General features: G+C 44.4%; 2 protein-coding genes across 2 annotated transcripts in view; both read left to right on the top strand.

Moving 5' to 3' along the window:
- DGAT2 (diacylglycerol O-acyltransferase 2) overlaps nt 1-1,626 on the top strand; it is a 43,595-nt gene extending 41,969 nt beyond the window's left edge. The window contains exon 9 of the mRNA XM_083362161.1: nt 453-1,626. The gene's annotated coding sequence lies outside the window, so the exon portion shown is untranslated. The remainder of the gene's footprint in view (nt 1-452) is intronic.
- A 2,252-nt stretch (nt 1,627-3,878) lies between these two features.
- Nucleotides 3,879-25,192, top strand: part of UVRAG (UV radiation resistance associated) — a 93,994-nt gene continuing 72,680 nt past the window's right edge. Inside the window, exons 1-3 of the mRNA XM_083362525.1 lie at nt 3,879-4,747; nt 18,613-18,730; nt 23,584-23,618. Coding sequence (XP_083218651.1) covers nt 4,670-4,747; nt 18,613-18,730; nt 23,584-23,618 — 231 coding nt within the window. The 5' untranslated portion in view covers nt 3,879-4,669. The remainder of the gene's footprint in view (nt 4,748-18,612; nt 18,731-23,583; nt 23,619-25,192) is intronic.

The raw sequence follows: 25,192 nt of genomic DNA, 5'->3' as shown, positions 1-25,192 counted from the left end.
CGGGAGAAAAGTTTTGTAGAGGGGACGGTGGGTGGGTGAAGGGTGTGGGTGCCAAACCTGTTTTGTCTGTATGTGTGTGGGAAATGCTTCTGTTTTGGATACACAGACATGTTGGAGATTTTTGATAGGTTGAGTTTTTGCCTGAAATCTCTGTATTTATCCTTGCTTTTACTGGGTGTTTTTTTTTGGACCTCCTGCAAAGCTTTGCCCATCCTACAAATCTCAAATTTTTTTTACCTGCTTTTTGCACCTTTGCTCTTAAAACTTCTGGTGCCTACAATTCCTTCTTGGCATCTCTCTCCCATTTTACTCCGTTTGGTTATCCCCTTCTACCTCTGAGCTCCAGGCCCCAATGTGATGAGGTTAACGCATGCTAAAACAGTAGATGGTTTAAGCCATGCTTTATTGACGAGGGGTACTTATTAAACCCTAAACGTTCTCCTAAATTACAGAGCAAGTCCCTCAATGGACTTGATCTTCAAAGCACCAGAAGGCAGGACAAGAAGCAGTGGGTGGAAGCTTGTTAAGCAGGGATGCAACCTAGAAATACAGGAGAAATTTCCTGACAGAACGATCTCATCGGTGGAACAGCTTCCCTTCGAGAGTTGTGGGTGCTCCATCACTGGAGCTTTCCCAAAACAGACTGGACAACCATTTGACCGGGATGGTATATAAGGCAATGAAGTTGCTTTCTTTGAACAGTTCCATAGGGCCTTACAAAATATTGCCCACCCCTTTATTTAAAAGCAGGTATTGTAGAAACGTCCCTTGCAATGTTTGTCGGCCATCTAAGAAAGAGAATTTTAATCCAATCAACTCAGATGAAGCTTTGGGAGAAAACCTTGGGGCTTACCAGTAACTTTGGTAATTTTTCAAAAGAATGCAGAAATGCTGATATAAGATTTTCTGCTCTGGGCAAGGGGTTGGACCTGAAGACCTCCAAGTTCCCTTCCAGCCCTATTCTATTCTATTCTATTCTATTCTATTCTATTCTATTCTATTCTATTCTATTCTATTCTATTCTATTCTATTCTATTCTATTCTATTCTATTCTACTCTACTCTACTCTACTCTACTCTACTCTACTCTACTCTACTCTACTCTCTATTCTATGATAGATGTATATACGCTAGTTATCTGGCATAATGTATTTCCTATTTCTAAATGTTTACATGTTGACTGAAGCTTTGTAGAGGAATATATTCAGAGCCAATCACGCTGACATGTTAACATATGTTTAAATGTTTTGCACTATTATATGGTTAACCTTCAAGTATTTTAATTGCCAATAATGACTGAAGCTATAGATGTGCCTTTGTGTAATTCAGGTTTTTTTCAAATTTGGCCACTTCAAGGTGTCTGAACTTCAACTCACAGAATTCACCAGCCAGCATGGTGGCTGGAGAATTCAGAAAGTTTAAATCTAGTCATCTTAAAAGTCAAGTTTGAAAGACATTGGTGTAATGCAAAAAGCCAGGGGCTTAATTAATTTCTAATGTTCTCCGATCCTGATCATGCTATACATATATTCATTTATAAAAATAAGACTCCTGCAGTCTGTAGACATTTCATGGAGTAGACTGAACATGGGGGTTGGGCAGGAAGATTTTGTATAAATTTATAGAAATAAACATGAAACAAAAACACACTGGTTTACTGCTTGTTCTTTTCCTGGATTTATTCTTGAGAAGTTTGGCCTGTAAGCGACATTCTGCAGCGTGCAGAAAAGTGAGAAACCATAAACCAAAGGAACGGAAAAATGAGGATTCCTAAATTGAGTTTAAAAAGGTAAAGGTTCCCCCGCACAAGCGTGCTAGTCGTTTCCAACTAGGGGCCGGTGCTTATCTCCGTTTCAAAGCCGAAGAGCCAGCGCTTGTCCAAGGGTGTCTCTGTGGTCATGTGGCCGGCAAGACTAGATGCCAAAGGCGCACGGAACGCTGTTACCTTCCCACCGTAGTGGTCCCTATTTTTCTACTTGCATTTTTACGTGCTTTCAAACTGCTAGGTTGGCAGAAGCTGGGACAAGTAACAGGCGCTCACTCTGTTACGTGGCACTCAGGATTGGACCCGCCAAACTGCTGACCATCTGATCGACAAGCTCAGCGTCCTAACCCATTGAGCCACCGTGTCCCTATAAATTGAGTTTACACCAACAGAATTTATTATATCTCACCAGAGTTTTCCATCCATCTCTGTTTTCAGTTTCAGCACTTCAAACATTGTTCTTTAAGCATTTCAATTTTACGGGGGCTTTTATTAGTTCTATCCAGCTACAGCCTCCTTGGTTTCCTCCTAGCCCAGCCTTTTTAATTTTTTTTTTAACCACAAGTTTCTGCATTGGTCATTAATCCAGCCACCTTAAGAAAGAATTGTGATTTAAAAATTGAGAAGATGGAGCTAGAAATGTGTATACGTACATAAGACTGAATAGCAAGGATTGAACTGTGAGAAGTACTCATTGAAAATCTCCCTAATAATATAATATATAAGCAGATGCTGCCTTCAGGTGGTTTGGTCAACCCAATGCCCCAATAAGACCATATCTAATATTTGTTTTATTTATTAGGCCATATAGTCCCTGATGTAAGACCACAATTGACCCCCAAATTTCTGTTTGTAAACAAGACAGTTAAGTGACTTTTGCCTCACGTTAAAACCTATCTCGCCACAGCACGTGGCTCTGGAGCAGCTGACCACCTGACTTGATGAGTACAAGGATTTTTATACAGTTTTACAGGAGAGTGCAAAACTTGGGTTGAAACTAAGCATTAAGAAAACCAAGATCATGGCATCTGGCCCTCTCAATTCCTGGCAAATAGATGGGGAAGAAATGGAGGTAGTGACAGATTTTATTTTCCTGGGCTCCAAGATCACTGCAGATGGAGACTGTAGCCAAGAAATTAAAAGACGCTTGCTCCTGGGGAGGAAAGCCATGGCAAATCTAGACAGCACACTAAAAAGCAGAGACATCACCCTGTCAACAAAAGTGCGTATATTCAAGGCTATGGTCTTCCCAGTTGCAATGTATGGCAGTGAAAGTTGGACCATAAGAAAGGCTGAGCGCCAAAGAATTGAAGCCTTTGAACTATGGTGCTGGAGAAGACTCCTGCGAGTCCCTTGGACTGCAAGGCGATCAAACCGGTCAGTCCTAGAGATCAACCCTGACTGCTCTTTAGAAGGCCAGATCCTGAAGCTAAAACTCAAATCCTTTGGCCACCTAATGAGAAGGAAGGACTCACTGGAGAAGAGCCTAATGCTGGGAAAGATTGAGGGCAATAGAAGAAGGGGACGACAGAGAATGAGGTGGCTGGATGGAGTCATTGAAGCAGTAGGCGTGAGCTTAGATGGACTCCAGAAGATGGTAGAGGACAGGAAGGCCTGGAGGAACCTTGTCCATAGAGTCACGATGGGTCGGACACGACTTCGCAACTAACAACAACACAGCATTTTGTAAATTGGAGGCTTGCTTTGTGTACTTTTGTTATTAAATTTGTTTAGCTTGTTTCACAAAGGTTAGCAATGGGGCTGAAATACTGACTTCCTCGGGTTTTAATTTGTTACATTTTAACAAATGTAATTAATTTTACCCCCTTTAGTCTGTCTATTACCTCCATTGAGCTCTCTTTGTGAATCAACAGGCCTGATCCAATGTTTCTGCTTTTTACAATAGCCAGGGATTTCATGAGTGAGATTGCTTCAGTATTTCTTTTCCCGAGATTTATTCTTGTGATATCATCATCCCTGATTTAAGCTGTATTTTAATTTCAGGGTATTTTTTTCTTGCACCAAACCACCAAGAGTTAGTTATGAGATGAAGCCGCTTTAAAAATAAACAGAAGCCAACAGAGCCCATCTTTATTCATTGTGCATTTATGCCATTAACAAAAGTTCTTTGTGGTGTATGCAGGAAGCCACAAACATTTCAATTCCCTATAGGCAACGAAATGCATGATGGGTGATAGCATCCCTCTAGTCAGGCTGGGCCCGACCTCCTTCATCTGTTGCTATGGAGATGCGCTCCCCCTCCCTCCGAGTTGCTTTCGTCACGTGACAAAACACAACCACGTGACACCCGTCCTCGGCTTCCCACCCTTCACCTAGTTTCATCCGCCTGTCTATCACTATAAAGTCCTGTCCAATCGCGAAGGGCGTCTTATCTAATCTTAGGCCCGCCCTTGTAAGGAGCACGCCGACCAATGAGGGGTGAGATACGAGTTTGCTGTCCATAGAGGCGGTGTTTCCAAATACACACGCACACGTACGAAAGCACCTCAGAAGACGGGACGTTCGGTTGGAGCGACGTGCGGAAGGACCAATGAGTCCGCGCGACCGCAATGGGGCAGCCCGCCTTCCTCCCTGTCGGGCCAATCGGCGGGCGGCGTATCTCCGTCGCTCCGTCTTTTGGTCGCCTCAGCCGTATTGGAAATAACAGGGCTTCTTGGCGAGGAAGCGCGGGAGGCCTGGAGTCGTTTCGGAGGTCCCGGAAAAAGCGAGCTGGAGACTTTAAAAGAAGCCCCTGAGGCGGCCGCCGGGACCCTTCGGGGCCCTCGTCGTCACCCTTAACTTTTCCGAATCCGCCGGCGGCGGCGGCGGCAGGGGTCTCAATGCGCACGCGCCAAGGCCTCTCCTGCTTCCGAGCCCGCCGGGCCGCCGCCGGGTCGCTGTCAGCATGAGCCAAGCCGCTGCCGTCTTGCCCCCGCCGGGTCCGACCTCCCGCTCATTGCACGTGGAGCTGCCGTCTCAGCAGGTCGGTTCTACTGCTGCTGCTGTGGCTGCGGCCCTTGAAAAGAGACAGCGGGGAAGGAAAGGGTTAACGAGCCGCGGGAAGCGCGCACGTGAGAGGGGGCGGGGCCTGCGGAAGGGGGCTCGCTCGCTGGATTCACGCGCATGCGTGCGCGCTCCTTTTCCAGCGGCCGTCCCGTTTGGAGTCTTCCGGGTGTCGGGGGCGGGGGGGGGGTCGCGCGCCCCTCAAGCTTTTATACATTTATTAGATCTTTTTGTCCCGCCTTCTTATTGTTATTACTATTATTACTATTACTATTGCTGTTATTAATTTATTATGGCGGCGAACGTAGCCGATACTCCCTCCTGCTATTTTCCTTACAACAAGCCTGTGAGGTGCGTTGGGCTGAGAGAGAGAGAGACTGACCCAAAGTCACTCAGCCGGTTTTCATGCCTAAGGCGGAACTAGAACTCACCGTCTCCTGGTGATTGGCCCAGTGATTGGCCCAAAGTCAGTCGTCTGGCTTTCATGGCTAAGACGGAACTAGAACTCACCGTCTCCTGGTGATTGGCCCAAAGTCAGCCGTCTGGCTTTCATGGCTAAGGCGGAACTAGAACTCACCGTCTCCTGGTGATTGGCCCAAAGTCAGTCGTCTGGCTTTCATGGCTAAGGCGGAACTAGAACTCACCGTCTCCTGGTGATTGGCCCAAAGTCAGCCAGCTTGCTTTCATGGCTAAGGAGGAACTAGAACTCACCGTCTCCTGGTGACTGGCCCAAAGTCAGCCATCTGGCTTTCATGGCTAAGGCGGAACTAGAACTCACCGTCTCCTGGTGATTGGCCCAAAGTCAGCCATCTGGCTTTCATGGCTAAGGCGGAACTAGAACTCACCGTCTCCTGGTGATTGGCCCAAAGTCAGCCGTCTGGCTTTCATGGCTAAGGCGGAACTAGAACTCACCGTCTCCTGGTGATTGGCCCAAAGTCAGCCGGCTGGCTTTCATGGTTAAGGCGGAACTAGAACTCACCGTCTCCTGGTGGTTGGCCGAAAGTCAGCCAGCTGGCTTTCATGCCTAAGGCGGAACTAGAACTCACCGTCTCCTGGTGATTGGCCCAAAGTCAGCCAGCTTGCTTTCATGGCTAAGGAGGAACTAGAACTCACCGTCTCCTGGTGACTGGCCCAAAGTCAGCCATCTGGCTTTCATGGCTAAGGCGGAACTAGAACTCACCGTCTCCTGGTGATTGGCCCAAAGTCAGCCATCTGGCTTTCATGGCTAAGGCGGAACTAGAACTCACCGTCTCCTGGTGATTGGCCGAAAGTCAGCCAGCTGGCTTTCATGGCTAAGGCGGAACTAGAACTCACCGTCTCCTGGTGGTTGGCCGAAAGTCAGCCAGCTGGCTTTCATGCCTAAGGCGGAACTAGAACTCACCGTCTCCTGGTGATTGGCCCAAAGTCAGCCAGCTGGCTTTCATGGCTAAGGCGGAACTAGAACTCACCGTCTCCTGGTGATTGGCCCAAAGTCAGCCAGCTGGCTTTCATGGCTAAGGCGGAACTAGAACTCACCGTCTCCTGGTGATTGGCCCAAAGTCAGCCAGATGGCTTTCATGGCTAATTCACCGTCTTCTGGTTATTGGACCAAAGACATCCAGTTGGCTTTCATGCCTAAGGTGGGACTAGAACTCACAATCTTCAGGTTCCTTAGGCCAGCACCTTAACTACTGTTGTATATCAAAGTGGCACTGTTGTTATTTTTGGGACATTTTGCCACTGTATAACGCCTGTGAACCAGTGGAATTCCCCCAATTCTGTCTTTATGAAATGAATGAGCCCATTCTTATAAAATGCGATTGATTCAGTCGGCTTTCTCTTAAAGTGCACAGTCTTATTTTAGATGAAATCTTTTTTATATTTCCCCTCAAGGATGACTATTGGGAGGGGATTAAAACTTGCTGATTACTTGATCTATATGTGACAAAGGAGCTTGAGAACTCAGAAGGATCCTAGGTAGGCCAGATTGGTTCAAATGGCTTTCCAGGCTTCAATCTAGTGCAGGGGTAGGCAACCCTGGCTCTTTTATGAGTCGCGGACTTCAACTCCCAGAATTCCTGAGCCAGCATAGCTGGCTCAGGAATTCTGGGAGTTGAAGTCCGCGAGTCATAAAAGAGCCAAGGTTGCCGAACCCTGATCTAGTGCATTGTTTGAGCACAATAATCACATAACCCATCATCAAAATTATCTCTTTGAAGAAACAGGGTGTTGCAGTTTTTGTAAGGACGATCTTTTCCGTGTTGATTTGTAATTACCTGACACAAAGAACCTAGCTCATTGGTAAAACAACAACAGTAATTTTAGCCAGTGGGGAATATAACTTAATGTGCTTACCTACACTTTTGGATTCTTCGTGTTCTCTGAGCTTGGTTGTTTTCCTACAGAAGTTGCATTATCCACTCGTGAACGGATGATGTTCCCTAGCCTGGTAACAAAATTTACAGGAAAATATCCAAGCACCGAGAACAGTAAGAATCAGTTTACACTTTATGCCTCCTAAGTACCATTTTAAGTACATGAGGAGTCTTTTCGGATATAGTCCTTAAGAACTGAACTCTTTGCAAAAGAGCAAGGACTGACATGGTCTTAGCTGAGCCCCAGAGAAAAGTTTACAGACCCCTTTGAAATATATGCTGCTTCCGCCACCCCGCTACTTGTTTTGTCAGATAACGAAAGTTCAAAATAATGAGATGAGCTACACTGAAGCTTTGTCTGCTGTTGGTATTTGTACTACACATCTTTTGACATTCTGGAATATCACTGTTTTTCAATACCCATGTTGGCCAGCTATAACTTCATTGCTGTTGTATGCTGTATGCCTTTGTGTCAAGTGGGAGGGATTACATTCCTGCTGCTAACTTTGTGCATGTAATCTATATAATTTTCATCATTTGGCAGAGCTATGAAAAACTATTCCAAGTATTTAAAGATTTTAACTTGCCCAGGGTCTGACCATTTAATCACCAGACATTTTATTAAGCTGAGGTAAGTAAAAATTAGGATCTTGCTTTTAGCATAATTATAGTTTCAAGGGTTTCCTTCAGAACAAGAGGCTTAGAGAGCTCATTTTAATCTGGCTGGTATTTGCCTTACGTCTGTTACATTACAGCTTTGTTCTGGCGAGGAGCTTGAATGCAGATCTGAAATCGGTAAATGCACTTTAGAATGCCAGACTTGGCTTGAAAAAATGCGTTCTGTCAGAAGTTGCAATATAAGAGTATGGTCAGAAAAACAGAGTGTCCAGTTCAGAAACCTGTCTGTTCACCTACCAGTACAATGCTTGCTTATCTGTCGCTACTAAAACACTCATTGTGTTTGTCTGCTTGTACTCTCAAGTTAACCCATACAGTGCATTTATACCATAACAGTTTTTGAATCAAGATACCTAAATTTGCTAGCGTAAAGAACGTGGTCTTCCCTTGAAGACCACTCGGAGGCTCCAACTGGTACAGAATGCGGCCGCGAGAGTTGTCTTGGGAGTTTCCCGGTACTCCCATGTTACACCTTTGCTCCGCGAGCTGCATTGGTTACCAGTTGTCTTCCGGGTGAGGTTCAAGGTCTTAGTGATGGTTTTTAAGTCCCTACATGGCATGGGTCCGGAATACCTCGGGGACCACCTGCTGCTGGCGTCAACTCCCCTCCGCCCTGTGCGTTCCCACAGAGAGGGCCTCCTCAGGGTGCCTCCGGTCAGAGAATGCCGGCTGGTGGCCCCCAGGGGGAGGGCCTTCTCTGTGGGCGCCCCGGCTTTGTGGAATCAACTGCCGGTGGAGCTCCGGATGGCACCGGATCTCCGCTCCTTCTGGCGCGGGTTAAAGACCCACCTGTTTGAACAAGCTGGCCTGGCCTGATGGGGAGTTAATTTGGGTTTTAAATATTTGTATATTTTATTGTTTTATCTTGGGCATTAATTTAATTCTATTTTAACTTTTGTAGTTTTGTATTTTTATCATATGCCCTGTTCACCGCCCTGAGTCCCTCGGGAGAAGGGCGGTATAAAAATTTAATAAAACTAAAACTAAAATATCCGGGATCCTTTACTCCTATGGAATTGAAACTGGAAATAGTGGCCAATTACTGTGTCCCTGCAGTCACATGGTTGTGATTTCCAATATTCTGCCAGCTTCCCACAAACAGAGTCACTGGGAAAGCCAGCGGGAAGTTGGAAATTGCTCCCACTCTCACTGCTTTTTTGAGACGGTGTAGGTTCTCCTGCTTGAGCAAGGGGCTGGACTAGAAGACCTCCAAGGTCCCTTCCAGCTCTATTCTATTCTATTCTATTCATTCTGTTTATCTGTTTACACAAGTAAACATTAACTGATTGAGGTTCGTTTGCCACCATAATTTTTTTTTCTATTTGTGATACACACACACACACACTCATTTTAGACCATCACATGACCACCCAGCATTTGTGTAAAAATATTTAATGTTTTTTTAATGTTTAAATATTGGTCAGCCTAATATTTAATGTCCATTCTGGCAACATCAGACTGCACCCCCTTTCTTCCAAAGGATGAGCCAACCGGGTCACAGAGTTGTCCAGTTTATACTGAAGTGGACGATTTGTCTGTTAACAGAAAAATCTAGATTGGGCATTTTCTAGACGGGCAGTATAAAAGCACGGAAGAGCAGGCTGCTTAGCTTGCTGTCTTCCTCTCCTCCCTTTGAGCCTTCTTCTCCCCGACATCAGCATGGCAGAGTTGCTAATAAAGCTGCATTCTTGAAACAGGTGTGGAAAAGGGAAGGAGACACGGGTGTTTTTTTGGGAGCTGGGCAGCCACCAGAAAAATAAAGCAGCCAAATGAAAAAGGTGTTTCTTCCTTCAAAGGGAGTAGATCAGGGGTCTTCAAACTCGGCCCTTTTATGACTCGTGGACTTCAACTCCCAGAATTCCTCATCCGGTGTGCCTGGCTGAGGAATTCTGGGAGTTGAAGTCCCAGAGTAATAAAAGGGCCTAGTTTGAAGACCCCTGGAGTAGAGGCCCAAGTGGGAAGAAGCAGTTATTTTACACGCTGGCCGTTAGCAGAGAAGTAAAACGTAGAAGAAGTTCCAGAGAAAGGAAGAATTAAGACAGAATGGGGTTTATAAAAGAAGTTGGGCTTTACCGGTCTTAAGTTGTTTGACAAGGCCTGTTCTCACAGCTTGGAATGGGGGGGCCTGAATTGGGAGCAATTTGTTTTGAGCTCTAGATCCAATTAAGGTAGTTCCTCTTGTGCTTGTAATACCCAGGGGTCTTCCAGCTTAGCCCTTTTATGACTGGTGGACTTCAACTCCCAGAATTCCTCAGCCAGCGTGCCTGGCTGAGGAATTCTGGGAGTTGAAGTCCACCAGTCATAAAAGGGCCAAGTTTGAAGAGCCCCTGCTCTAAAGTGATTCTCTTTACACTTTTTCTAGTAGAAGATAAATGAGTGAAAAGGACTGAGTGATTGGATAAGAGGCTATCAAGCGCCCAAACAGCTTGTGATGATACTCGGTCTTCTGTTTCAAGAAGTCCTGGAAAAGTCGTTAAGTTTCTTAATTTCTAGCAAGGGTTTTTTCCGAATAAAAGTTCTTGGATGGAACACGAAGCTGATTCTTCATTAACATTTGAAGTGCCCAGACAATTCTTTCCTAACCTCTTGGCACTCTGAATCAAATCAGGGCCGCGAAGGGTAAACTTGTTTTTAAATTTTATTTTCTTACCTAATCCCAGGGCAGATAATACTGGTTGAAATAGCTGAATAAATTTGCTCTGGCCCCGAAATCGAGATGACCAGATACAGCTGCATAAGCAAGAGGACAGGAAAGTGTAAAGTTTGCCTAGGTGGGCTTCTGCTTTGGCCCATAAGTTATTAATTTGGCATTAGGCTTGCAGAGGTGAGATACTTCAGGTGTAGCTGCTGCAGCTCCACGGTGGAGGAGGCCTAAATGATCTTTTCTGGGTAAGGTTTAGTGAAGTGGAGACAAGCCTCACATAACCTAGCTGGGTAATTACCCACTGATTTGTACTGGTAGCAATAGAAGGGAATCTCTGTAGCTCACGGTTGAACTGTGGCAGCCGTAGACTCTGAGCTTGGGTGCGTGCCTGCAAGCATTTTATCACCCGATTAGGTAACATCATCACGGTTGGTGAGTCCCTGTTCATATACGGTAGCTTGCCTTGCCAGGGTTGGTGGTGGGTATGGTTTTAATAAACAAGTGTTGAAGGAAAAGTCTTCGTCAGGGTTCAGTCCGAGCCGGGAATAAACAACATGGCGATTGCTTTAGAAAGAAGGCTGCAGTTTATTGAAGAGGAGAGCCAGACAGAAAGATGGCTTTGGAAGAAAAGAGAGTGAGCACATGTAGGGAATGGGTTTTTATACCCTCTGGGGCTCTTGAGGTTGTTTCCTGTTCCTGTTTGAGGCTTTGTATTTCCTGTGTCCGTTTGGCATCTTGTGTTAATCCTATTATGTCCTGTCTTAGAGTTTGGGTGGGCTATGTAGATTTTAGGTGTCTTTGTCTTCCTAAGCTTCTAGCTGGAGGCCTCCAACCTTCCTGAATGGATGATCACATTTGCATTTCTACAGAGCTGGTTTCTGCTTCGGGGGAGGGAGACTTGGGGCTATTAAGAAAACTGGGGATGCTTTTCTGCCTCTTTAAGATCCTTTGAGGAAATATATTTTTCTGCCCTTTTAACATTTCCTTCTCTGGGGGGCTGACTTCCCACACAAGGAACTACCAAGGAGAATACATTCCCACCAACCCTGGCCTGAAACTTTACACAAACTTGTTTGGCACGTGGGTGATTGAACTCTCCTAAATTGCGGCATTGTTTCAGAAGATGTCTCTATAAACAGGAGGAATTTAATTTGCAAGCTAGAAGAAGGCTTTTTCTTGTGGCTCAAGCCTTGCTGTCTCGTGCTATATTTCCGGTTTTCTTTTCCACCCCCCTTCCCTGTAGAACAAAGGTTCCCCCGCACATGCGTGCTAGTCGTTTCCAACTCTAGGGGCCGGTGCTCATCTCCGTTTCAAAGCCAAAGAGCCAGCGCTTGTCCGAGGACGTCTCCGTGGTCATGTGGCCGGCATGACTAGACGCCAAAGGCACACAGAACACTGTTACCTTCCCACCGGAGCGGTCCCTATTTTTCTTCTTGCATTTTTACGTGCTTTCGAACTGCTAGGTTGGCAGAAGCTGGGACGAGTAACAGGCGCTCACTCTGCTACGCGGCACTCGGGATTCGACCCACCAAACTGCCGACCTTCTGATCGACAAGCTCAGCGTCCTGAGCCACTGAGCCACCGCGTCCCTCCAGAACAATTGTACAAACTGTTAAAATGTTTGAAAGCAGTGAAGTGTTGAGAACGAACGTTTATCTCACACCTCGGTTCTGTGCAAGTCTTCCCTCTCAACATTTACACGTAGCAACTTTTTAAACTCATAAGGTTCTTATTGAGCTTAATACTCAGTGGAACTTATTTCCCTGTTTGGCGGTGAATAGGCTATTTAGTAGAACAAAGCCAGCCGATATTCTTAGTTAGTACATTCCAGCCAGTAGCATTTGAGCAATAATATTATAAGCTTAACATTGAGAATAGTCACACTGCCATCAGTTGATCTGATTGAAGTTCCTTGGCAAATGGTTGGTATTCTTTCAGCCGATGCATTGCTATTTAGAAATAAAAGAACACTTTTTCCACGGGGATGTTATTTCAATTCAACTGCCATCCTGTGTTTTAGGTACAGTATAGAGATTTCGCTAGATTTGATTCACATAATTATCTGCGACTGCCAGAGCCTCTCAGAAATTTTCTATAACTGCAGCCTTATGTTTTGAACAAATAAAAGATTTCCCCAAAAGCTGGAGGCTACATTCTTACAGCGCTCCAGAGATTCCTGTAGGGGCCTGAAAACACTCTTGAAACTAAATCCTATATTTGAGGGTGATAATATAACTTTATAATACGTTATCTTACAATTTAATTTTTTATTTTTTTTTAAAAAAATACTCGTTTTGATTTATATAACTACCCAGATTCGTGCATTTGAGACATATGTGCGCATGACTCTGGATGGCTTACAACAGTGAAGAGAAATACAAAAATATTAAAATGTACTTTAAAAGTATATAAAACCGTATATATATAAAAATTAAAAGAACCTTAACCAAATCTAGTGATGTATGAAGCCTAGGGAAGGGTTTTCAGGTGCTTTGGGCATTTGGAGGTGTCCTGTTTAAGATCCAGAATATAAATGTACTTATTCAAGCGTTTACAGGGCTTATAAACCACTCAAATCAGAATAGGCTCTGACTGTCATATATTCTCCACTTCTGTAACCTCAAAAGCAGGAGTCTTCAAACTCGGCCCTTTTATGACCCACGGGCTTCAGCTCCCAGAATTCCTCAGCCAGGCACACTTGCCGAGGAATTCTGGGAGTTGAAGTGCATGAGTCACAAAAGGGCCGGGTTTGAAGACCCCTGCTCAAAAGTAACAATTCGTACACTTTATAAAATCGCATGTATAGGACTAGGAACACACAGCCATCTATTCCAGCACCTAGGACAGTGATGGCGAGCCTTTTAGAGACCAAGAGCCCAAACTGAAACCCAAAACGCACTTATGTATCGTCGGGTGCCGGGTGGGCATGGCCCATTGGGTGAGCGTGGCCCATTGGGTGGTCATGGCTGCGGTGGTAGCAGACTGGGTGGGACTAAAAAGTTCAATCAATTCCAACTTTGCGAGATCTTTTTTTTCCCCACGGGAAGATGAAATTGATTGAACCTTTTTTTTTTTGCTTTTTGCACACGGCGGCGGAGGCCTAAAGCGAAAAGGTTTTTATAAAACCCAGCTGAAGGCCTAGGACTGGGGTGACGGTGCGCGTGCCACCTGTGGCACGCATGCCATAGGTTCGCCACCATGGACCTAGGATCTTTTGGAACAACCAACTCTTGCCTTTCTAAGAGAGAGGAGAAAGGTGTTCAGGAAACCACTACTCCGAAAGGGCTGGAGAAGGTACTTGGATAAGCAGCGAAGCATTTGAAGCCCAAAAATGCAAAGTCCAGTTGCCGTGACTCAACTTCCAGATTGCGCCCAAGAAGGAAGCAGCGATTGAAAAGGCATCTGTCTTTGGCCCCTTGAAGATATAGTCCCTGAATACGGGGACACCGATGGAACCCACCTTATTTGAGGCTATCAAGCAGGCAGATGTTACTGCAAAAAGTCAGTCCTGCAGATCTCCGGGCCCTGATCCATGAAGAGCTGTCAACTGGAGAACCAGAACTTTGAATCGCACCCAACAGGTAGCTAGTGCAGTTCTCAAAGCACGGTGTTAATTCTGCGCATTGTGGATGGCCCGTTATCTACCGGAGCTCCTGGAGCAGCTGTAGCCTCTGAAAAATGCTCTTCAAGGACGGCCCCAGGTAGATCTTGCCGCAGTAGTCCAGTTGGTTTTTTGTAAACGTTCGGGAAGATGTGTCACAACGTGGCTTGCTGCAATTGTTGACTGACACTCTTACGTGAGCCTGTTGGTGCCCTGCTCTGGCCCAGTACACTGGTACAAGAAAAGAAGAGGTTTCGTGTGCAAAAAAACACACACAACAATAATAGGAAATGGTAAGGGAAGAGTTTCATAATAGCCTCTTTATTTTCTTGCATTTGTTCAGTTGTGGGCTGAGTATTTTTTTTTTCCACACAGCCATGACATTTAAGATCCAAGCTTCTGTGGAATTACATTTTGGATTATTTAAAACTCAACCCCTCTAAACGAATATGCACGTTAGGATTGAGAAATATTTCAGAGCCTGCCTCTAGCTTTTTAAAGCAGCCATATCTGAAGATCGTTTTTTTTTAATAAGTCTTGCAGACAGGGGCTCTATTTGGACACTTAAATGTAAAGTACTGTACTACTCCAAGAGTGTACAGCCTTCTGGTGGCTGTATACTGTTCTTGTTACTGTTAAAATAGCACAGTATACACAATTGGGTATGTCTAGTTAAGTGAAAAGAAGGACTAGGGGTGACATAGCAGTGTTCCAGTATCTAAGCGGCCGCAATAAAAGTGTGTGTGTGTGTGTCAGTGTATCTTTCAAAGCATCTGAAGGTAGAACAAGAAGCAATGGATTGGAAACTGATCAAGGAGAGGAGCAACCTAGAACTTCTCTGTGGGCGCTCCAGCACTTTGGAATCAACTGCCGGTGGAGCTCCGGATGACATCAGACCTCCGAACCTTCCGTCGCGGCCTGAAGACCCATTTATTCGAATTAGCTGGTCTGGCCTGATGGGGGAATATGGGTTTTTAAAATAGTTGTTTTTATTATTGTATTATTGTTTTTATTTGGGCATTGGTTTAATCTTATTTTAACTTTTGTATCGTAATTATATATGCCCTGTGAACCGCCCTGAGTCCCCAGGGAGAAGGGCGGTATATAAATTAAATAAAACCTAAACCTAAACCTAAGGAAGAATTTTCTGTCAATTGATCAGTGGAACCACTTGGCTCCCGAAGTTGTGTGTGCTTTTATTTATTTATTTATTGAATTTGTATCCCTCCCTATTCTCGTAGGACTCAGGGCGGTTTACAGGGCAGTTGGAACCATGAAATACAAAAAATTAAAATCAAAATCAATTAAAACAATTAAATTCAAGCCCCAAAAGTAAATCTAAAACCCAATTAAATTAACAACTTCTTATCACTGGAAGTTTTTCAGAAGAGATTGGACAACCATTTGTCTGAAGTGGTACAGGGTCTCCTGTCTTGAGTGAGTGAGGGGTCGGACTAGAAGACCTCCAAGGTCCCCCCCAACTCTTTTTATTCTGTTACTCTGTCCATCTGTAATGTTATTTGCCTTTCAGAAGACTCTTTTAAGAGCAGAAGAATTCCCTGGAGGAAAAAGACAATATGATTATGGATTCAAGTTTCTAATGAAAGGATATTAGCACTATCGATAGCACTTAGACTTATATGCCTCTTCACAGTGCTTTACAGCCCTCCCTAAGCAGTTTACAGAGTCAGCATATTTGCCCCCAACAATCTGGGACTTCATTTTACCGACCTTGGAAGGATGGAAATCAACTCTGAGCTGGTCAGGATTGAACTCCTGGCAGTGGGCAGAGTTAGCCTGCAGTACTGCATTCTAACCACTACGCCACTACGGTTCATAATTTAATAAGATTCATTAAAACAAGACAAGAGTCATTACCTATTAATGCTTCCTTTTGGCTGGCCAGCGTTTGATAGTGACACGTTCAGGTTTTCAGGTAGAGAATGTTGTGCTTGCAATAGTGGCGAATGATGTGTATTTGGAAAAGGCCTGCTTTTTGTACACTCTCATTTAATACTTTTAAGAAAGGAACGAATAGAAAGTTGTAAACCCTTAGGTTTAAACATTTATCTATCCATCGTATTTTTTTTTTACAAAATGTGACTCATTATTTTTTTTTAAAAATATAACTTATTGCGGAATTCCACGCTTCTTTCCGCATAGAGTGCTACTTACAGCTTGTGTTGCAAATTGAGTACAACAAATTGTGTGTAACATGTAGAGGTAGTCAGGGGGAAATATTTTTTCATCTAAGTTGCTGAAAGAGTTACTGCCGTTCAGTGAGAAGTGGGAAGCCAAGCATCCTAGTTTACAAGATGTAGTTTTTAGGTTGTTTTTTTTTAAAAAGTCTTTGAGTAACTTAGGAAAACTGAATGCCTTTCTCCAGATGGTGTTATCTCTTGCTTTCTTCTGGGAAAAGTGTTTTTGTGTTTCTTGTTAATGGACTAAAACCTCGTTAGTAGTTAATAGCCATTGAGATCGCAGTGCGTATTTTCTTGTTCAGAACTGGATATGAAGAGATAATTTTAATTGTCACGGGTGGTAGTGTAGATTTGTAAGTGTGTTTAACAGAGGAAGTTGTAGGAGGTGGCCGGAATCGGTGAAATACCCCTACGTGCTGCTTTCTGCTGAAATATTTCTGTTTTTCCAATGGAGAAAGTCGGTGTCGTATTTAGACAGATCTCTTTCATCACCTTTGACGCTCAGAAGAGTGCTTTACACTTTGCAGAATACATCTGTTCAACCGCTAAGCAAAAGAGCATGCCTGCCCAGAGAATTTATAAATTCAGGTTATCACTTGGGGATAAGAGAAAGCTCGGGGGATCGTGGGAACCTGGTGGCAGAAAAAGTAAAGCTAGCTGCTTTTGAGACTTCAGAGTTGTAGAGGAAATTTGCTTATCACGGCAGATGCAGTCAAAGCTTTATAGCAAGAGTTGTTGACTAGCACGCAGAATGGGGATAATTAAATATATTTTCTAACAGCCTAGAAGTTTGATTGATTATGTGCCATCATGTCTGTGAACACCTGGTTTTTTTTTTTCCTTCAGGTCACCCAATTGTCTCATCGTTGCTACTTTAACTGGGTCCCACTATTTCATTAACTCGCCACGTTCTTCTCTTTCTTTCCACTTTTCCCGGTCTTCTCAACAGACCTTAGGCTTTCGAATAAAGGTAGTCCTCAACTTACAGCCATTCCGTTAGTGACGGTTCAAAGTTACAGCCCTGAAAAAATTGACTTAGCGACCGTTGCAGCATCCCCCCAGTCATGTGATCAAAATTCAGATGCTTGGCAACTGGTTCATATTTATGACGGTCGCAATGTCCCGGGGGTCACGTGATCTACTTTCACGACCTTCTGACAAGCCACGTCAATGGGGAAGCCGGATTCACTTAACAGCCGTGCGACTAACCCCTGCAGTGATTCACTTAACAGCTGTGGCAAGAAAGGTCGTAAAATGGGGCAAAACTCACTTCACAGATGTTTCGCTTAGCAATATGAATTTTGGGCTCAATTGTGGTCGTAACTCGAGGACTATCTACATTTTTAACCGAAGCTACAGATAACGGAGAAATTACTTTGCTTTCTACATCTTGTGTGCTTAAGGAACACACGTAGGATTTTTTAATTGAAAGGCTGGGACAGAGGGAGAATAGCATAGCTATAAAGAATAAAGAATAAAAATACCCTAAATCAGGGGTCAGCAACCTGAAACAGTGAAAGAGCCACTCGGAACCAGTTCCCTCACAAAAGGAAAAACTGGGAGCCGCAAAAAATGTGTGCACATGCGCGTACATGCGCACATGTGCAGAACAGGGTTTGACTGAAGAGTGGAGCCAAGGTGAGATTTGCACCTACCCTGCATATTTGAATTGATTGGTTGAACTTTTTTAGTCCCACTTTTTTTTTTTGGACTGCACATGGCAGAGGACTGGGAGCCGCAGGAGATGGCTGAAAGAGCCGCATGCGGCTCCAGAGCCGCGGGTTGCAGACCTATGCCCTAAACAAAGATGAACACATCCAATGTGACATGTTAAATGTCAGAGCATGCACAGTATTATTGTGCTGAGATAACCCAGGAGTAAACAGTGGTCTATATTAAATGGTGGTTTATCTTAGACTATGTACAACAGGGGTGTCAAACTGTCAGCCCGCAGGCAGGATGCGTCATGCGGAAGCCGCATCCACCCCATTGCCAGCAATGGCAAAAGTGTCCCAATACGTTGCGCGACGTCATGTGACATCGCGACTTTGACATCTCTGATCTACAGTATCATACACCAGGAACAATAGACATACACGTACTTATACAGCAGTCTCCAACACACAGCAGTTACAGCAGGAAAACAGAAGAGAGAGCACACATCTGCAGAGCCTTCCCTTTTATACAAAGGCTCTTAAAGGGACATAGACCCTGCTGAGTCGTTTCCCATCGTTACATCATACACCTCACATTACATCAGCTGGTTAGCTTTGAAATCATTACCTTGACATTAAACAGCGTAGCATTTGTTAACTAGCTTAATATAAACATTACTTAACATTCATAACATTTTCTTTTCTTTTCCAGCGTCGCCTCCGGCATTTGCGGAACATCGCAGCCCGGAATATTGTCAGTAGGAATGGTTATCGCCTGCTGGACACCTATTTCACTCTTCACCTGTGTGACAACATAAATATATGTAAAGGTAAAGAGATGTCTGTTGCTGCCACCAATTCTTTTCTCCATCTCCATTTCCAGTAACTCATTTTGTCTTGGGAGTCTCTCTTTAGAGTAGAGGTCCCCAACCTTTTGGGCACCAGGCACTGGTTCCATGGAGAGAGGTTTTTCCGCGTGGTTTTGTGTGCTGCCTGCATCTCGCGGATGGGGCTTTGCTTGTGCGGACCGGTTGCTGGCATGCCACGGCCTGGTACCGGTCCATAGACCGGAGGTTGGGGACCCCTGTTTTAGAGCTCTTTATATTCCTTCACAAATGACACATTCTATTTTGTATAGTTGAGTGACTTGACAGATATTCTGAGACTAGATACTGAGATGGAGGGTTATAGAAATCCAGTACAAACATAATACAGGATCCAGTCTGGGACGGTCACTGGGACCAGAGGTATTGTGTTCCCAGCTTTCGGAGTCGTGCTAGAGCCCATCATCAGAAAACCTGTCTCTGGCTAGAAGGAAGTTTCCTGAGGGTGAGCTTCAGCATGAGTCGGAAAGTTCAGAAGGATAAACCTTTGGTCCAAGTGACCGACCCAGATTGGATCCTGCATCATTATCCTGGGACATGTATATTCGCCTACATCATGGTAGGCAACCTTGGCTCTTTTATGACTTGTGGACTTCAACTCCCAGTATTCCTGAGCCACCATGGGGGAAACTTTGGCCCCTTCATGACTTGTGGACTTCAACTCCCAGAATTCCTCAGCCAGCAAGGAGGAACTATGGCTCCTTCATGACTCGTGGACTTCAACTCCCAGAATTCCTCAGCCAGCATGGGGGAACTATGGCCCCCTCATGACTCGTGGACTTCAACTCCCAGAATTCCTCAGCCAGCATGGGGGAACTATGGCCCCTTCATGACTCGTGGACTTCAACTCCCAGAATTCCTCGGCCAGCATGAGGAATTCCTCAGCTTGGAAACCTCTCCCTTTCCCCTCAGCTTGGCTGGCTCAGGAATTCTGGGAGTTGAAGTCCATGAGTCATAAAAGGGCCAAGGTTGCCTACCTCTGGCCTACATTATAGATACTAGGGAAGAAGAAGACTTCACTGCTCAAGAAAAAAAATAACTTTCTTTTCCTCTGCATCATCTTTATTTGCAGCACAAGGAAAAAAATAACCTTTTGGGCTGCTGGGCATAAGTGGAAATTTCACAGGACGTTACCAGGGTTCTCATAAACGGGCTGCCCCCCTTTTCCTCTGCCCTTGCTGTTTTTTCTCCTCTGCAAATGTCTCTGGAGATTCTCAGTCCTCCAGGTCAGGGTTGTCCCAAAGGTCCTTTTTTCCAGGAGGCAACTGGACTTCCTTGGTCTTTTCTTTCAAGACATTTCGCTTCTCGTCCAAGAAGCTTCTTCAGCTCTGACTGGATGGTGGGGAAGGGAAGGATTTATACTCCTTGCATGCAGCTGGTCATTCGCATCCTTTTAGAGGGTCGTTGAGGCCACTTGGAGCTTTATCTGTGTCCTCAGGGTCACCTGAGTGGTGCAAATGGGGGTGGAGCCTTCTTGGCTGCAAGGATGTTTTTTTGCCCTGCGTCCCTTGAAGACAGGCACAGGCTGTTGGGGAGGGGTCCGTGTTGTCTGCGTCTCAAACCGAAGCGCAAATGGTTCCTGCAGTCTGCAAATGTTTTCTAGGAAATCGGTTCATCCGCACCATCCGAAGGGTGTTCATGAATGAACGAACCTTTATTGTCAAAGTACAGCCCTGTATACGTCGAGATTGGTTGAGCTTCCCTACGTGCCCCCCCACCACAACTCACAGTGACAACAAACCCACCATCTTTTTACACCATGTGAGCTAATTGCACAACACACCGGCCTCGCAAGTCAATCATACACAGAGTTATTTCCCGTTCAGGAGCCTGACAGCCCATGGATAAAAGCTGTTTTTCAGCCTGTTGGTGCGGCTGGCTGTACTCCTGTGTCTCCTACCCGACGGTAGGAGAGTAAAGAGGTACAGACCAGGGTGTGAGTCGTCCCTGAGAATTTTCCTCACTCTTCCAAGGCAACGAGCCCTTTCATCCCAAAGTACATCGCTAAATGTCTCTGGAGATTCTCCATCCCTCCAGGTCAGGGTGGTCCCAAAGCTGCTTTTTCAGCAGGCAACTGGAATTCCTTTCTTTTTTGTTCCCCCCCCCCAAGAAAAACAAGGAAGTCCAGTTGCCTCCTGAAAAAGCAGCTTTGGGCCTGCTCCACAGCAGTTTCCTTTCCTTTCTCTTTCCTGGGTAGATGAGCAGAATTGCAGACTACAGCGCGCTGCTACTCCGCAGGCACTTAGCATGTTTATTTTTTTAAGAAGGCTTGTGGGACTTGCCCGGAAGCGGAGTTGATGTCAAGAGGCCCGGCAGCCTGTTTTGCAGCAGGCCAATTTCTCCTTTAACTTCTTATTTAAAAGATTTAAGTGGGAAGACACGGTGACAGGCTTCTAACAAGGTGTGGGCAGACGCCACTTTGCCTTTGCTGCTCTAGCAATCCAACCCTCTTAAGGTAGTTGTGTTGTGAAGGATCTCTCACCGGTGGAAAAACGGCGCAAGAAAATCGTAGCAGGAAACAATGCATGGCACATACACACACACACACACACACGCACACGTGCATCTCAGTTTACAGATCCGGGTTTGATCCTCACTAACCTTTTGCCAGAGCTAATGTTTAAGATTGAGTCTTACAGGGTGAAGTCTGATGCAGATTACAGCAGTCCTCGACTTAACGACCACAATCGAATCCAAAATTTAGGTTGCTAAGTGAGACATTTATCCGTTGAGTCTTCCCAATTTCATGACTCTTCTCGCCACGCTTCGTAGGTGAATCGCTGCAGCTGATAAGCTAGGAACATGGTTGTTAAGTAAATCTGCCTTCTCTGTTGACGGTCGCAAAAGGGGATCACGTGACCCCCGGGACACTGCAGCCGTCGTAAACCATTTACCAAGCATCTAAATTTTGATCATGTGACCATGGGGATGCTGCAACGGTCGTAAGTGCAAAAACGGCCCTAAGTCATTTTTTCCCCAGTGCCGTTGTAACTTTGAACAGTCACTAAATGAACTGTGGTAAGTCAAGGACCGCTGTACTTTTTCTTGGTGTGTGCTGGGTAATATATAACAGTTCTGTTATCTGATTTTATTTAATCTTGCTGTGTGAAGCCAGTCCCTGAATATCCTTGTAACTGTATCATCTGTTTTGCATGCTGCTATTTTATTCAATGAGTGACCTGATGAGGTATTTAAATAGTGTTAATTAATCAAGTCTGTGCCAAATGTGAAATTGGTGCTGATCTCAGAACTCTCTTACACTAATGTGAATATTTAATTAATATGTACATACAGCTAGTCCTTGGCTTACAACAGTTCATCTAGGGACTGTTCAAAGTTACAACAGCGCTGAAAGAAAGTGACCGTTTTTCACACTTAACGACCGTTGCATCACCCCCGTGAACACTTGCTCAAAATTCGGACGCTGGGCAACTGGCTCGTATTTATGACGGCTGCCGTGTCCCAGGGTCACGTGATCCCCTTTTGTGACCTTCCGACAAGCAAAGTCAAGGAGGAGACTAGATTCACTTAACAACCGTGTTACTAACTTAACAACTGCAGTGATTCACATAAGTGTCGCAAGAAAAGTTGTAAAATGGGGCAATAGCAATAGCCTCTTAGACTTATATACCGCTTCACAGTGCTTTGCAGCCCCTCTCTAAGCAGTTTACAGAGTCAGCATATTTGTCCCCCCAATAATCTGGGTCCTCATTTTAACGACCTCGGAAGGATGAAAGGCTGAGTCCACCTTGAGCTGGTCAGAATTGAACTGCTGGCATTCAGCAGAATTAGCCTGCAGTACTGCATTCTAACCTCTGCGACACCATGTCTCCTTCCTCCCTCCCTCCTTCCCTCCCCTCCCTCCCTCCCTGCACTTAGACTTATATATCCCTTCATAGTGCTTTTACAGCCCTCCCTAAGCGGTTTACAGAATCAGCATATTTGCCCCCACCCAACAATCTGGGTCCTCATTTTACGTACCTCAGAAGGACGGAAGGACGAGTCAGACCTGAGCAGGTCAGGATCGAACAAAATTCACTTAACAAATGTCTCATCTAGAAACAAAAATGTCGGGCTCGGTTGTGGTTATAAGTCGAGGACTACCTGTATTTAATATGTAAATGATTTGGATATTTACACTTTGTGTTTGTGCGATCTGATTAACTTGCCTTTGTTTACTGATAACTGGATGAAAGTACATCACACCGTTCTGGGCATTTGACGCCATGAAAGATGCTTATTTTATAATGAAGCTTTGAGCAATAATTGGTATCTCTCGGTGATCTGTCAGAGTTACGTGAGAAGCCGAAAGATACAGGCTTTTCTCACTTAATAACGGTCCCTTAGCAACCATTTGAAGTTATAAAAAAATCTTTTCAGGGGTATTTAATATCAGTTTTTGCTGATTCCCCCTCCTGCGGTCACGTGTCCCATATTGGGCTCTTGATCACAATATTCTTTATGCTGATTAGACACTGAGAAACCTTTGTGATTTCTTTGATAAAAACTTAATGCAAAGGTTTCTTGTTTTTTTTTATGGGTTACCAAAGAAAGCTGGTTTTTTCCAAAAACAAGAGTTCAATAGGCATTGGTTCCCACAGGTTTGGCTTCCATGTAACCTAAGGTTATTTTATGACGACCATAGTTTGCATAACCTGACCTCTCTAGGACCTTGGCTTGATTTAATTATCAATCGCTGTTTTGCTCTCCCGGCTTGATACCCTTAGAAATCTGTGCAGTGTGATTTCCTAACTGTCTTTTAATTTCTTTTCTTTTTTTTCTTTTTCTTTTTTTAATAGAATTTTATAAGAGTGAGGTCATAAAGAATTCCCTGGTAAGTGAACTGTTATTATGTTTCCTAAGGTTTTCCTTTTAATCTTTTCTTTTAAACCAAGGGTGGGCAACTGTGACCACTTTTATCACCAGTGGACTTCCAACTCCCAGCATTCCTGAGCCAGAAATTCTGGAAATTGAAGTCTACAAGTTGTAAAGTGGCCATACTTGCCCACCCCTTCCCCGGACCGTTTAATGTTTATTAACCATGACATGGGACAATTTTTTTCCTTGTGTAACCTCCCTGTGCAAACTATACAAGTTATCTCTATTACTGCAGTAAACCAGAGACTGCTGACAGTTTTCAGCGAGGTTTTGTCACTTATAGTCCAGAATGCATTTCTGTGGAAGGCAGCCACAATACAAGGGGAAAAAATTGACAGTTAAGTAGTTGCAGCCTGGGGGGTTTAACAGTAATTGGCTTCAAAATGGTGGACGCGCTTGGATTCACTGCATGAAACAAGATGGGGTCGGTTTTGTTGTTTTTCATGTAATGTATTAATTTGGAGAATTTTAATACGGTTTTGTATTTTAACTTTTGATTGGGAAGCGCCCAAAGTTGGCTGCAAGATGGGTAGCTAAAAAATAAATAAAATGGTACTTCAATTGCCTGGTTGGATTTGCCATTTTGAACGCAGTGATGCCAAGACAGACGTTCTTGGTATAATGTTGTACCTACCTGGGGTAGCCAGGTGTAAGTGAGAAGTACAGGTAGCCCTCGGCTTACAGTATTTCATTTAGTGACCGTTTGAGGTTACAACGGTACTGAAAAAAGTGACTTAAACATTTTTCACACTTAACGACCGTCGCAGCATCCCCATTGGTCACATAATCAAAATTCAGACGCTTGGCGACTGACTCGCATTTACGATTGGCTGCAGTGTCCCGGGGTCACGTGATCACCTCTTGTGCCCCCCCGACAAGCAAAATCAATGGGGAGGCCAGATTCCCTTAACAACTGTGTTACCAACTTAACAACTGCAGTGATTCGCTTAACGACTGTGGCGAGAAAGGTCATAAAATGAGGCAAAACTGGAAATTTTGAGCTCAGTTGCGGTCATAGATTGTGGACTGCCTTCGGAATTCAAAACGAACACAGCTGTTCTGTGTTTGTGAGTATTAATTTGCATTAAGGGGATGCATAGAGGTGGAACTAAGAACCCTTGTAGGATTTCCGTGGTTGTAAATTTTAAATTTGATTTTTTTTAAAGAAATTCTTTATTGAATTTATTGGGCCATATCAAAGGGCAAGGTTCCAGAAATGAATTATTGCTAACATTTGATAAAAGCAATTTAAAGTGGAATTAGATAAAATACAATTTTAAATGAAATTGGAATGAAATACAGTCTAAAATGAAATTGGAATAGAATACAATGGTGGCAATTGACATTTGAGCCAAATCAGCCTGAAGGACTGTGAGGAGGGCCCTTCCCCCGCAGATCCAAGGCATCAGATCAAAAGGTGGTGGGATGTGTGTTAAATACTTGGATCCTAAAACACTTAGAGCTTCCTAGATGCATGCCAGCATACGGTATTAAGTAATGTTTTTTTTTTCTTTTTTTTTCTTTTCGTAT

This window comes from Vipera ursinii (genome assembly GCF_947247035.1).
Source record: "Vipera ursinii genome assembly, chromosome: 4".
NCBI classification, from domain to species: Eukaryota; Metazoa; Chordata; class Lepidosauria; order Squamata; family Viperidae; genus Vipera; species Vipera ursinii.
The sequence above is the reverse complement of the archived record's forward strand: the minus strand, read 5'-3'. Positions and strand labels throughout refer to the sequence as shown.